General features: G+C 35.7%; 2 protein-coding genes across 2 annotated transcripts; one reads left to right on the top strand and one right to left on the bottom strand.

Moving 5' to 3' along the window:
- Positions 1-2,357: 2,357 nt before the first annotated feature.
- Positions 2,358-5,798, bottom strand: LOC140982234 (uncharacterized). The gene is made up of 7 exons (XM_073448664.1): positions 5,358-5,798; positions 4,868-4,982; positions 4,621-4,713; positions 3,838-4,521; positions 3,243-3,582; positions 3,038-3,119; positions 2,358-2,750 (listed from the first exon to the last, which is right to left on the bottom strand). Exons 1-7 carry the CDS (start codon positions 5,541-5,543, stop codon positions 2,544-2,546), a joined length of 1,707 nt encoding a protein of 568 aa, XP_073304765.1. The 5' UTR covers positions 5,544-5,798; the 3' UTR covers positions 2,358-2,543.
- A 2,570-nt stretch (positions 5,799-8,368) lies between these two features.
- On the top strand, positions 8,369-13,556 carry LOC140982684 (THO complex subunit 5B). Its single transcript, XM_073449327.1, has 8 exons — positions 8,369-8,624; positions 9,036-9,326; positions 9,968-10,304; positions 10,875-11,212; positions 11,293-11,549; positions 11,895-12,498; positions 12,581-12,715; positions 12,978-13,556. The coding sequence occupies exons 1-8, from the start codon at positions 8,418-8,420 to the stop codon at positions 13,242-13,244; spliced, it is 2,436 nt and encodes an 811-aa protein (XP_073305428.1). The 5' UTR covers positions 8,369-8,417; the 3' UTR covers positions 13,245-13,556.
- Positions 13,557-13,634: the final 78 nt, after the last annotated feature.

The raw sequence follows: 13,634 nt of genomic DNA, 5'->3' as shown, positions 1-13,634 counted from the left end.
TTTAGCATCCTATTGTTAATAAAAATCTAGCAATTATTATGAAATTAACTATGCAAGATTTATAAGGAATTTCTCGCGAAAGGGTTGATTGTTTCATAAAGTAGGATGAAATTTGGTGGTGTTCGTGTCTTACGAATCATGCTTTATTAAAAGTCATTCATTCCTCTCATCCAACAGATCATATAAAATAAAATAAAATCTCGATGCAATCCAATAAAAATCTTGGAACATCGAACAATAATAAATATTTAGATATATATATATATTATGTTATATAAAAAGATATTCAGAAGAAAGCATTTCACTTGAAGGGGAAATCCCATGTGGGAAATTCAATGAATCCCCAGCATCTTGTGATGGGAATGCCGCCCTGTCAACTGTTAATTAAGCATAGACTTTTTTCTCCAATGTACAATGAATCTTTTGTATGTATAATAACACAAACTTGCTTCATTTATTTCCATCACAAAGGATAGTTTTTGTTATTATATATATCTGTGTGTATATGATATTTTTATTTTAAAAAAATGTGTAGCCTTTAGGAATATAAAGTCTCTTTTGGAATTATATTTTGTTTGTCACAAGAGCTTTATATAACCATTTCCATATTTAAAATATCAGATGTATTTAGCATTTTAAAAGAAATATATATATTATTTTATGTCTAGGTTTAAAAATGCATTTTATTCTATCTAATTTCTTTGTAATATCTGGAGGAAAAGAGGGAGACTAAAAGTGTTCTAAAAAAACATGCAAGTGGCCCAATGTTTACGGTTTTTTCCCCCTAAAATATACACACACCTTACATATATCTACAAATAAATATATTTATGCAGTGATCATGTCTTGTTGGGTGTAATAATTATCCCTGCTTGGTAGAGCGATCGAACCGTGGTGCTTGAGCTGCTGTGCATTTTAAAATATTTGAGTTGCACCATTACTACTAGCTATAGGTTTTGGTAAAGCGGCAAGCGATCGGTCCTACAATTAGTATCAGAGCCAAGGTCACGGGTTCGATTCCCATTGATTGCAAGGAGTGCAATTATTGGGAGGGAGATTGTTGAGTGCAATAATTGTCCCTGCTTGGTAGAGCGATCGAATCGTGGTGTTTGATCTGCTGTGCGGTTTAAAAGATTTGAGTTACACTATTACTGTCCGCTATAACTTTTGGTAAAGCGGAAGCGCTCGGTCCTATATGTCTCAAGTGTATCCAGTACAGTCTTGATTGATTTTATTGTGTATATATTTAGTTAATTTATAGAAAATAATTTAATGGACGTATGAAAATGAATGAAATAACATTGATGTTATATATGACTTTATGGTTGATTTGAAATTTTAGTGGGACGTCTTGTACTGAAGAAAAAGACATTAAATTAATATCTCGTGAGCACTAAATTCTTCATCCCTTGTCCTTTGTTCTAGGTGGTCTGAATCGGATTCGATATTTAGAAACCTTGTCCACATGCTGTTTCTGAAATGTGTTAAATAATACACAAGTTCAATGTCATTGCATGGCTTTCGAGCAACAGTGTATTGATACGTCTTATATCCTTTGGTCTACCAAATTGTTTCGGTCTACTTTATGTGTTCTATCGAGAATTCAAACAAAGTCGAAATATTCTAGGAAGATAATTGGTTAATAAGATGTGTTGATTCATTGGTATGAAATATTTTGGGTAAAGTTTATAAAAACCAAACCCATGAATGATTAATCTAAAGTGAACAATATCATAATATCATTGTTGAGATATGTAACTTCTATTGTACAAAATATTCAAATCTTTTGGGCTTCAAATTATGAGCAAAACACTTTTTTGGTATATATGAAAAAATATGGTGTATTCCTTGGTTTGATACAAAGCAACTTCTTGAACTTCGCATAATTGAACATTGCAGATGGAAAAGGCCAAAATGCACGCTGAACTGCAGCCAAGTCCTCGAACGAATTAGTCGATTTTAATAACAACTTGAGTCAACAATTTTGCTTAAGTAAAAATAACACCGATTTCTTTTATGAAGTGTTGCTTGCGCGGCATGAGCCCAATCCTTAACACATTCACCAAACTCTACCATTATCCCACAATAGCACGAGGATGTTAGTCTCTTATGTTCGAGATTTGAAAATATTTTGACTTTAATTATAAAAAACACTCGGGAATTACATCTATAATATATTTATTGAAAAAATGAGGTCATTTTTGTTTATTCATTATAAACAACTAAGCAATTCCTGTGGAAGTTGATAATTATTAATACAATCTAAATGTCAAGTACTGAAAGCATTTAAAACTATGGTTTTCGGGCCTGGCTAAGCATTCAAATATAGAACACAAAGGCAAACTCAAAGCAGCCTGGATCCCGAACAACGGTTAATACATAAATTGTATGTGAATGGATCTCTCAGTCACTTCTTGATAAATGTCTGAGACAATATATAATTACAACAAGACATACAACCACAACGATTCCAAGTTAAACTTCGGTAACAAATGTTTAGTGCGTTGTGAAAATTATCATGGCCCGAATATTATCGAAAGGATCTAAAATGCATGACAAGTAAAGCAACCACTTAATGAACCTATTTGACGAGTTCTTCGAAAGGATAATGCCTTGACAGAGGGCCTTTCAACCTGATGAGACTGGTTCGTGATCGTCAAGCTTCTCATATTCTGAGCCTTCTTCTGTGCTGATCTCAGTTTGTTCATAATTTTGTCCATAGAAGATGACCTCTTCTTCTCCAACTGCATCTAAACCATGTTTAAAAGTTAATTCATTGATGTCTATGTTGATGTAAAGCATAACGGCCATCATTTTACATTCACGGTAATTCATGTGCTTAAGTGATGTGAATTGGGAAAAAAATCCACGTTGGTTTCTATTTTTAACTTCTCACAAGAATGCGCGAATACTATGCGCTTTAAGTTTTTTTCTTTGTCAGCCAACGAAAATCAAATGAAAATTTCTAGTTAACACAAAATGTAGCTGCAAATTGAGCTTTATGACAGCTAACGAGTGAGGGAAAGCTTGAAATTACCTCTAGTTTCCTTATAGCAGCTTCAGCTTTTGCATTTTGCAAATTCTCCCATGCAGTAATTCTGGCTTCTTCCCTCTGAATCCTGAAAGTGGTAGCAACAATAAATTGCATATGCACTGAGCACCCTTTGCTATGATAGATATATTTATTTGCATACTTGTAATTGTGACGAGCAAAAGAAAAGGGGAGAGTTGAATAAGATTACGTCGAAATACTCTTAGATGTCTCAATCGAAACTTCCCAAGTAGCAGAGCCAATGTTTACAGCTTTTCTTTTCCAGTCATTTATATAGCCACCACCCCTCCCAGAATTCTTACTCCTATTCTTTTTGGACCACCTTGTCATGGTGACTGGTTCATCAACCGGCACATCCCTGATCTCTGGTTTGGAGGCATGCGTACTTTCAAATTCTACAAGGGGTAACATAGGAGTTGCAAGAGAGAAGGATGATCTCCTCTCAGATGAGGAGTGGATACTACTCTCTGGACTCATTTGAGTGGCCATGTCCCGCCTCGAAATATCGCGTGATATATTGTTGGCTGAATCTTCAAAACCATTACACTTCCCATTTACATGGATATATAGCAATATATAAAGTGATAATCAATCAAATACCACCTAGAAGACAAGAGGATCGATAGAGAAAACAAGGTTGGTTTATACAATATATCTTTTGCAATATGAAATTCAAATGTATTTATGTATAACCAGAATGCGTTTAAGTACATCCGATGGCATATGATACAAGGAAAAGGTTTGCCTCAGAGTAGCACAAAATAACCGAGAAATCAATTTTATACCTTGGAGTCTGGGCAATGATGATTGGTTTATCATTTCTGAACATCCGTGTATGCTAACAGACCTTGCCATACAAGGCTCCGTCCCTATAAAAAAGTTCGCATTACCATCAGAACCAGCATTTCGAATCCACAAGCCATCCGCAGCCAACACTCCAGCCGAAAATGGAGAGTTTGCAATTAGCTTCGCTGTATTCCCTCCTGCAGGCATAGGTGCAGCGGGAGAAAACATCTGATAGTAAGCAACACCTGGAGGCCCAAGTGGCCCACTCTTTGATCTGGGACGTCTCCGTGGCTGATGAGTCGAAGCCCTTATAGAACCATCGCCAGATACAGGACTAAAAATCCACCTTTCTGCATCTTCCCATTTTGAAGGCAAGGTCCTTCCATTACTGTAAGAAAACAATGCATTATTTACAGTCCTCTTATTCGCATTGGTATGAGATGGAATCCGTTCAGAACTCCATCCTTTCTGAATCCTCATACTTGGGTGCCGGTAATTAGGTGTGCCAGGACTCGGGAATGCGCTGGTCCTTCGAGTTGCAGCAAACTGTTTTTTCATCACACCAACCCGTGGCGAAGAGGAGTTCGCAGAATTACTCACGGAAATGTTGAGATCCAGAGAAGCAGTTCTGCGATATGATTTGTTCAATAACCCTTCAGATCTCAACCTTCTGTCTTGACATTCTAATCAAATTAACCCACCAAGAAAGGGCACTAAATTAATTAACATAAAAGATACATTTTTTATTTACACGAGGAAATATAATGCATTGATTGTGATACCTTTAAGGGCTCGAGAGAACGAATTTCTTGCGGACACTATAGCCAGATTTTCATCCTCTGTAGTCTCTGCCTCACTGCTATCTAATATTTGAACTAAGTACACATCATATTTGAACAAAACAAAGTAAGTATTCCGATCCATGGTTGAATTTCGCACCAAATCTTGTTACCATTCAAAATACATCAGTATATCGTCAAAAGCCAGCTAATCTAGCGTTCAAATTCAAGCAAAAAGGGAAAACAGTACCTTTAGTCTTTCCTTTCCTACTGAGGTTAACATTATTATTGTATACTAGTTTCGGCTTTTTTGGATCTAGATCTGGACCACTCAAATCCTCAGCCAGTTCATGCCCTGTCAAATGCTGTTTCAAATCAAAGATTTCAACTTTCCAGTTCATTGATTGAACTCAAATGCTAAAATTCAAAACCCGCGTCAAGAATTCCAGTTCATAAATTCTTTAACCATTTACACCAACTACAACCAGCGAGTTTTCTGTTTCACGTTTACGTCTCGACAGCATTCTCACATTTCAAATGTTGACCAATTGGGAAAGACAAAACCAATTTTATTTATTGAACATGTGTGCATGAAAGGAAGGCAAACAAAGTACATATCGAGGATCTAAACATAATGCAATTTTACCAGTGTCAAGTACATTGAACAAGTAGAAATATTTCTTAAAATGCAAGGGGGCAAAGAAAATGTAACGAGAACTGGAGAAAAAGATCAGCATTACTTGAGAAACTTCAGAGGCGAGAGAATCTTGATCAGGCGCATCAGATGTAAAAGAGCAGCGCTCCACACTACCAGAAGCAGAAGAGAAGAGGCTGAAGTTTGATTCGGCATTAAAAATGAGAGAATTAGGGCTCACATCTCGGGCCCTGAAGCCCGATCCCGATTCTTGAATACCTCTTCCTGGCATTCTCAAGGAAAAGGCCAAGTCTGCAAATAATCCATGTTCATATAAAAATCGTGTCTTTGTCACCTGCTTTTTAGCTCATGGATTAACGATAAAGACGATGTTGTTTTTCGAGTTTGATGGGATAAAAGGAAGGCCCCGTGTTGTCTCCATCAAATCATGATTGTCTGTAAACAAAAGTTTTGATTGGGTTTTGATCTATTTTTCATGGGGCGTGGCTGGAAAAAAGTTTGACTGCATTGTGGAGGATTCTTTGGCGTAGATTGCGGAAAAGTGAAATATGGAAATAAATAAAATTGTTGAATTAAATAGGAATATTTATCCCTGCACCGTGTTTGGAAACTGTCACAGGAGCGATTCCAAGTCCATGCAACACACAAAAAAAATTAAAATTCCTCTAGGACTTATTTGTTTTTCATATAGATTAAAAAATCATCGAAAATATAAAGTTTACGAACGAACAATTTATTTTGTTTTCACTTAATTTATTTAAAAATTATTCGTAGATTTTTCAAAATTAATTTAATAGAGATATGTTCATAAAATTTAAAAAGATTTTAATAAATATAAAAACTGAATTATATATTTGTGACAATCGAAAAAAATGAATCCAAAATAATTTAGATGTAAAAAGTATAAATATACTCAATCATCTAGTGTCCTCATAAGTCAAAATGTTGTGCTCTTCTATGCTATGGCAAATGGGATGGGATGATTAAGAGAGATAAAATAAAATACTTTAGAATCCCATTAAACAGGATGGTCTCCAACGCAAATTTAAGCTAACTTTCTACATTAATTCCATACTTTTGAATCCATTCTTGTATTTTTTCCACGCTTTAAACCTAAGATATGGCTTCATAGATTATATTGGTCATAGATGGTTTCAAGAGACCGCACCGCACCGCTCCGAGCCGGCCGGCCTACAGCGCGCGTTTTTCATCGAGATCTAGCCTATCAGCGTCTTCCATCTTCTGAAAACTTCTGTGACCCCTTGGGGTCCTAACCCTTAGCTCAAACCTGAAACTAATAAAGAAGATTTTATTTGTACATTTGCTAATGTGAGGCAACTCTCACGTCTTTTCATTCATCACTCACCATTTATCCAACATTAACTTGTCTGGAAGGGCAAATTAATGAACATCCTGTTTCTGCCATTTGCAATATCTTTAATGTTAAAAAGAACATTATTATTTATGTAAGAAAAAGAAATAAACATAAAGTTGAATTCCTACCATCAACGTGAAAGCATCCGATGTTGGCATTTTTATTCAAGACGATACAAAGGCATCACATGGTGTCAAATATTACATTAATGCAACATGTAACTAACCAAGTATTATATAATAACCCATATAAATGTTAATTAATGAAGTCCAATTTTTTGGCTTCCTTTATATAAAGTTTGCCTTCAAATTTATCTTAAAATGAGTAGCTAAATATTGTTTTTGTTGAAAGCAAATAAATACCATAAATGTACTTTAAACATATATAATTACTTAATTTCTTGGTGAATAGAAACAGTCTTCGAAAAGAGGCAAAGTGTAGAAAGAAAACAAATCGTACGGAAAAATTTTCTGGTACATCGTTGTTTAATAATATTGAGAAAACAAATTTTTACTCACCAACAATGAAAATGCCATACAATTATATATACACATTAAATAAGAGTGGAATTTATTAAATGTGGAATAAATCCATTTGCAACATCACATAATGGGGCTATGATCTTGAAATTAATTAACTTTAAAATGTTATAATAGCTCCCAATCAGTCCTTTCCAATTAAAATTATTTCAGTCCTTTTCGATCAGTTATAGCCCAAAACCTATAGGCCCAGCATAGGTTGTTAATATGTAAAATTTATTGGGCTGATTTCTTTTTAAACGGGCCGAGCTTGGATTGGATCTAAATTTAACCGTGATTCTTATACTACACACTCGGTTATGTAAAATTCGAAAGGAGACAATACGATTATAATAACTAGTATAAAGTGTTTAAACTTCGGATAAAACTGAAAAATCGAAAATTTAAATCGAAAAAATCGAACATTGAATCGAACTGAAAATCGAATTTAATGATTCAGATATAAATGTTAAAATCGAAATTTATTTGGTTCGGTAAATTAATAATTTTATTTTTATTATATATTTTTTGAGATGATGTTAGTGAATGATGAATTTTTTTTAATAATATTTAGTTGATTGTTGTTTATGTAATTCATTTAGATTTTATATTTAAATGTTTTACTAAGAAATCAAATAAAAATATAACATATTATATATTACAATATATTTATCTTATTAATTTAAATAATTGTATCAAAATCGAAATAACCGAACCATTTCGATAGAAAATCGAACCGAACCGAAGAAAAATATTTCGGATATTGAATTATATATTTGTAAAACTGAAAACCGAAAAAACCGAAATAAAAATCGAAAATCGAACCGACCTATGAACAACCCTGACAAAGATAAGAGTAGAAAATACCAAAAGTCCCAAAAAAAAAATTTTTGATTCGGTTGATGAAAAATATAATTTTGAAGTTTAAAATATTAATTTTTATTTTAATTATGAATCAAATTGATCGATTTTATAGAACAATTTGTATAATATATTCTCGTGCTAAATACTTTTCGTGTAAAATATCCTAGATTACATTAAAATTAAGAATATCGAGATAGTTTTTTTATATTAATTAAAAATTATTAGAGAAGAACGACTTTTTTTTTCAGATTTATGGCATTTTATATATTTTTTCCGTTTCAAAAAAAAAAAAGACGAAAACCTAAAACCTGTTTTAATATTTTTAACAAAACCGGGGTCTTTGTTCGCGAGGCAACTTGAACGAAGAAGCTGCTTAGTGATTTGGAAAATGGAGGAGACGATGGCTGAGCCTGGCGAAATACTGCCGGAGCGTAACGTAGATATGGCTGCGCTATACGATGTGTTGCAGCGGAGCAAGACTTCGATCGAGGATATCGTAGCCAAAATGTTGGTCATCAAGAAAGAAGCTACTCCCCAATCCCATCTCCGTGAACTCGTCACACAAGTTCTACTCAATTTCGTCTCCCTTCGTCAGGTATTACATGTCATATTTCTTTTGATCGCGTTGAGGACACTTGATTCTGTTCTCATAGATTCGAGGCTTCAAGTGTTTTCTAATTATTAGGGCTCTGTTCGTGTTTAACGAAATGAATGTGAAATTGCTAATTACGGGGCTTTCCCCAACAGAAGTTCACATTGCGATGGAAGAATGTAGATAGCAGTTTGGAAGATGGAATTGGATAACCTTGAATCTCACCATTTTTTTAACTACTAGTTCATTCTTATTCTCCAAGTCGTCATTTTCACTCATATGTATAGATCTGCTCGACTCGAAAGCTGTTAATTTCAGTTCCAGATTATTCTGGATGTCCCCATGTTGGGAAGTTAGCTGTGAAGAGTTTATTGTTAGGTAGAGCTAACATGGTGTACAATGTTACGGGAACAGGCAAACAGGTCCATCTTGCTTGAAGAAGATCGGATTAAAGCCGAAACAGAGCGTGCTAAGACCCCGGTGGACTTCACAACCTTGCAGCTCCACAACTTGATGTACGAGAAAAATCACTACGTCAAAGCGATAAAAGCTTGCAAAGATTTCAAGACTAAGTACCCTGACATTGATCTTGTACCTGAGGAAGAGTTTTTCTCTGATGCTACAGACGAGATAAAAAGCCCAGTATTATCAACTGATAGCAACCATGACTTGATGCTCAAAAGGCTCAACTATGAGCAATTCCAGGTAAACCTTTTAGTACGATTTTGTTTTGTCTTTTTTACTCATTTACTTGTATACGCACTGCGCCCTTTATTTTATTTCTATCACTTTTCTGAATGAGCTTGAATGTTTTTTTCCTTTATCCAAATTATGATTGGTCCTGCTGCTTTTCTTATTAATGGCGAGTTGTGAAGAATGTGATTTTCTGTGTAGAAGATTTTCGTATCTACTAGCGCATGCACTACAAATTGGATGGTTCGATCTTTACTTTTATGTAATATTTTAGCAGTATAGAAAATTTCAAGAGTTCTAGTTATGAATCAATTGTTTCTGCGGAAAAACAAAACGGCATTTGAAGTTGTTGATTTTGTATTAAACATGCCACAAAATATTGAAGTGTAAAGTGCTCTGGAGTTTGGATGCCTAAAAGGTTATTCCATTTAGCTTTCATTCTGGATGGTGTAGTAGAAACACTCACTAACCATGTATAAAATGGTCTGACTTCAAAAGACACCTTTGAATTGTGATGCTGATTGTTGATTTCTACGCTTCTTCTCTCCACCATTCCCACTTTCCTTCTTTGTCTCTGTTAGGTTGTGCATTCGATACTCAATGCATTAAATAGCACTGTTGAGCATTGACATATTAATGTATTTACTTGTCAGCGTAAAGAATTATGTAAGCTACATGACAAATTGGAACAACAAAAGAAAGCTCTTCAAGAGACAATTGCTAACAGGAAAAAGTTCTTATCAAGTCTCCCTTCACACCTCAAAGCTCTGAAGAAAGCATCCTTGCCTGTGCAGCATCAGTTAGGTGTTCTGCACACCAAGAAACTAAAGCAGCAGCAATTAGCAGAACTGCTTCCACCTCCTTTATATGTGACCTATTCTCAATTATTTGCTCAAAAGGAAGCCTTTGGAGAGAATATTGAACTGGAGATTACTGGAAATATTAAGGATGCTTTGGCTTTTGCCCGCCAGCTAGCAAACAAGGACACTGGTAACTATGCCTACTAATCTTTAAGGTTGTTGGGTAACGTTACATAGTTTTATGCACCTCGCCAATTCTATGTATGAGACATGATGTTCGTTGTTGCAATTGTTGGGGAATTGATTTGTATGTGCTTAGATGTGTGAAAATATTCTCTATTAAGCAGGGAAGAAAATTCTTATAGCAAGGAATGGAATGCTGGTGACTTTTGTAGGAAGTCGACTGGATAACTTGGAAATGAAATTTTTCTTTCTGTGAATTTTGACATAAAATAACTTCTCGATGTTAGTTTTTTATGCTGGAATCTTTTTTTTTTAAGCATATGGTTTATCTTGTAATGGATAGAGGAGTTTCCTTTATGGTGCTTAGCTAGTGAACAAGATTTCAAAAATTGTGCTGAATTTGTTAAAGCTTGTTTTTTGCCTTCTGTTGAATTTCCTAAACACCATTAGTTCGTTTGATTGGACAAGTACTTGATTGTTGTTTCAACTTGTTTTTATTTTTATCTACTTTTGTATTTCTTGGACTTTAGCTCTTCGAGCGAATCTGATAAATATTATCTCATATATTAATTGTCAGCTACATCTACAAACTCAGAGAATTCCAAGTTAGAAGATGACGTGCCTGATGAAGATGATGATGGTCAAAGGAGGAGAAAGCGACCAAAGAAGGTTCCAGGCAGGGAAAATCTTGACCAGTCTGGAATATATCAGTGTCATCCTCTGAAAGTTTCCCTGCATATACATGATGATGATGCTTCAAATTCAAACTTGGCAAAACTTATCACCTTGAAGTTTGAATATTTGATAAAGTTGAACGTTGTGTGTGTAGGAGTGGAGGATTCTGACGAAGTTCCTCCAAATAGTATATTGTGTAACTTGTTTCCTGATGACACTGGTCTTGAGCTCCCTCAGCAGGTTTGATTATGAGATTGTGCATCAATGATGAACTAATGTATGCTTCATTAGCATTAAAGTGATTGTTTCAATGTTTGCAGTCAGCCAAGCTCTGCATTGGAAATTCTTGTTCCTTTGATGTAAGGAGAGCTTTACGACCATACAAATGGGCTCAGCATTTGGCAGGCATTGATTTTTTGCCAGAGGTGTCTCCACTGGTTTCAGTTTCTGAAGATCCAAATGAAACTGCTAAGCACTCTTCCATTTTATCGGGTCTGTCATTGTACCGTCAGCAGAATAGGGTTGAGACAGTCGTGCAAAGGATTCGTGCTCGAAAAAAGGCTCAGCTGGCTCTTGAGTGAGTTGTTGCCCAGAATGTTTATTGTACAATGCCCCATTAAAAATGATAGATGCTGTAGGGCTATGAAAAGAAAAGGTTGAACCTGATTGTGATCTCTGAACCATTGAAGTGTTGGAATCTGTTTTAATATGATAGCATATATAGCTATTTTTCGTCTCTTCTGAATTTTAGTTTGACTTTCCTTCTGTATCCTTGCGTTTCAGCTACAAAGTTTCTTTTGGAGATATCTTGTCTTTGATTCTCACTTTGATTCGTATCCTTGGTAACTTGAATAGTTCTGCTCTCCTGTATCATGGCTTGCTTAATGTTTGTTTGAAGCTGGAAATCTTGGTTGACTTACAGGGATTTACTTGGTTCACTAATGAAGCGTAATTGGCCAACTCTGACCTGTGAAAATGTTCCATGGGCCTCGCACACCCCACGCTGCAACTTGCATGGCTGGTTATCTTTGGCTTTTGCATGTGATAATGATACATCTTTGCCTGTGACTGATGTCCGGCAAGGAGAGCGTCCTGCGAGTTTTGACGAATACAACAAATCTGGTTTGTCCAGAGAAGAGATGGAGACCACAACAGAGGATGGGGAACTTCCATCTTTGCTTCCAGTTGCTACTGGTGTTAATAATGTTAAACTGACTCCATCGAAAGGAAATGAAGTCGAGCATTCCAGAAAGCTGAGCTTCATTTCAAAGAGTATCATATCTCCAATCGGTAAAGGAAAGTCACATAGTTTTAAGAAGTATGAGGAAGATATCGATCTCATGGTGGAATCTGAAATTGAACTGGATGAGCCAGTACAAGTGGAGGAGGTGTCTGACGATGCATCACCATTGGGAGGACTAGGAATGGTCGAGAATTCATGGGCTGACTGTGGGGTCCAAGAATATAGTCTTGTACTAATGAGAGGATTGGATAATGGTAGCGAGAACATGAAATTAGAAGCCAAGGTTAAATCTATTGTTCCTTTGCTGTCGTTTGTGTTTTCCACTGAGTTCATTTCTGTCTTGCTTTAATTTATTTTGTTTTCAGATAAAGATAAGTGCGGAGTATCCTCTTAGGCCGCCCCATTTTGAACTTAGTATACACAGTTCGTCTCATGGTGAAAATGATTCCAAAGATAATGATTCCAAGTGGTCCAATGAACTTCGTGCAATGGAGGCAGAGGTGAGAATACTGCACCTGATTAATCGATGAAACAGTTGTTAAGTTTGACACCCCGGAAAATCTTCAGAATGAACAAATGTACTGGCCTGAGTTATTTAGTTGAGTAATCTCCTGTTAAGTGATTGCCCTCCGCTGGCCCAATGCTCCAATAGTTGCTTGTGTTCTGTCTGATATTCTTGACATCGTACTTTGGTTTTTTTGTTTTTAATACCTTATGCACTTTGAGTAGTGCTAACTCAAATTGTCCATCTATCCTTTTCAGGTCAATGTTCACATGATAAAGACGATACCTTTCGATCAGGAAAATTCAGTGCTAGGTCACCAAGTGCTTTGCCTGGCGATGATGTTTGATTTCTTCTTAGATGATGAGCATGCATCTCCTGAGAAGAGAACTTGTACTTCAGTGATTGATGTTGGTTTATGCAAGCCTGTGATTGGCAGGCTTATCTCTCGATCCTTTAGAGGCAGAGATCGAAGGAAAATGATTTCATGGAAGGACCACATTTGCACTCCTGGCTATCCTTATTAGAACACAAATCAGAACTTATCGAGCTCGTACAAGGTTTGAACTCGGACAAGAAATGGGTGCTCTCTCCCTCATATATCTGTCCACAGCATAATGAGTTAAATTATAAACTGATGCTCACGACCGTCTTTGTCATATGCGTGCGTTGCTCAGTTTTTGTCCTAGAGGTTGTTTGATGTTGAATATATCAAAATTAAGCTCACGGAATTTCCATGTGATAGTTTAGATCATATCTTCAGTATTCATATCAAATTTCAACATGTAACAATAGAAATTACTATATTTACCATAACATTGAAACTCTAATTATTATTATCTTTCTGTAGAGGCTAGTTTAAGCCCGGGACGGAGTATTCACTATAACTGGTTCTTGTGTCACTCTCACAATCTCTG

This window comes from Primulina huaijiensis, chromosome 8 (genome assembly GCF_012295235.1).
Source record: "Primulina huaijiensis isolate GDHJ02 chromosome 8, ASM1229523v2, whole genome shotgun sequence".
Lineage (NCBI taxonomy): Eukaryota > Viridiplantae > Streptophyta > Magnoliopsida > Lamiales > Gesneriaceae > Primulina > Primulina huaijiensis.
The sequence above is the reverse complement of the archived record's forward strand: the minus strand, read 5'-3'. Positions and strand labels throughout refer to the sequence as shown.

Coding starts and splice junctions, on each gene's coding strand:
- LOC140982234 (XM_073448664.1), bottom strand. CDS start 5,543: ATGCCAGGAAGAGGTATTCAAGAATCGGGATCGGGCTTCAGGGCCCGA. Junction 4,522..4,620: donor GTTCTCTCGAGCCCTTAAAG/GTATCACAATCA, acceptor TAATTTGATTAG/AATGTCAAGACAGAAGGTTG. Junction 2,751..3,037: donor CTGCTATAAGGAAACTAGAG/GTAATTTCAAGC, acceptor AACATGGTTTAG/ATGCAGTTGGAGAAGAAGAG.
- LOC140982684 (XM_073449327.1), top strand. CDS start 8,418: ATGGAGGAGACGATGGCTGAGCCTGGCGAAATACTGCCGGAGCGTAAC. Junction 11,213..11,292: donor GTCTTGAGCTCCCTCAGCAG/GTTTGATTATGA, acceptor CAATGTTTGCAG/TCAGCCAAGCTCTGCATTGG. Junction 11,550..11,894: donor AAGGCTCAGCTGGCTCTTGA/GTGAGTTGTTGC, acceptor GTTGACTTACAG/GGATTTACTTGGTTCACTAA.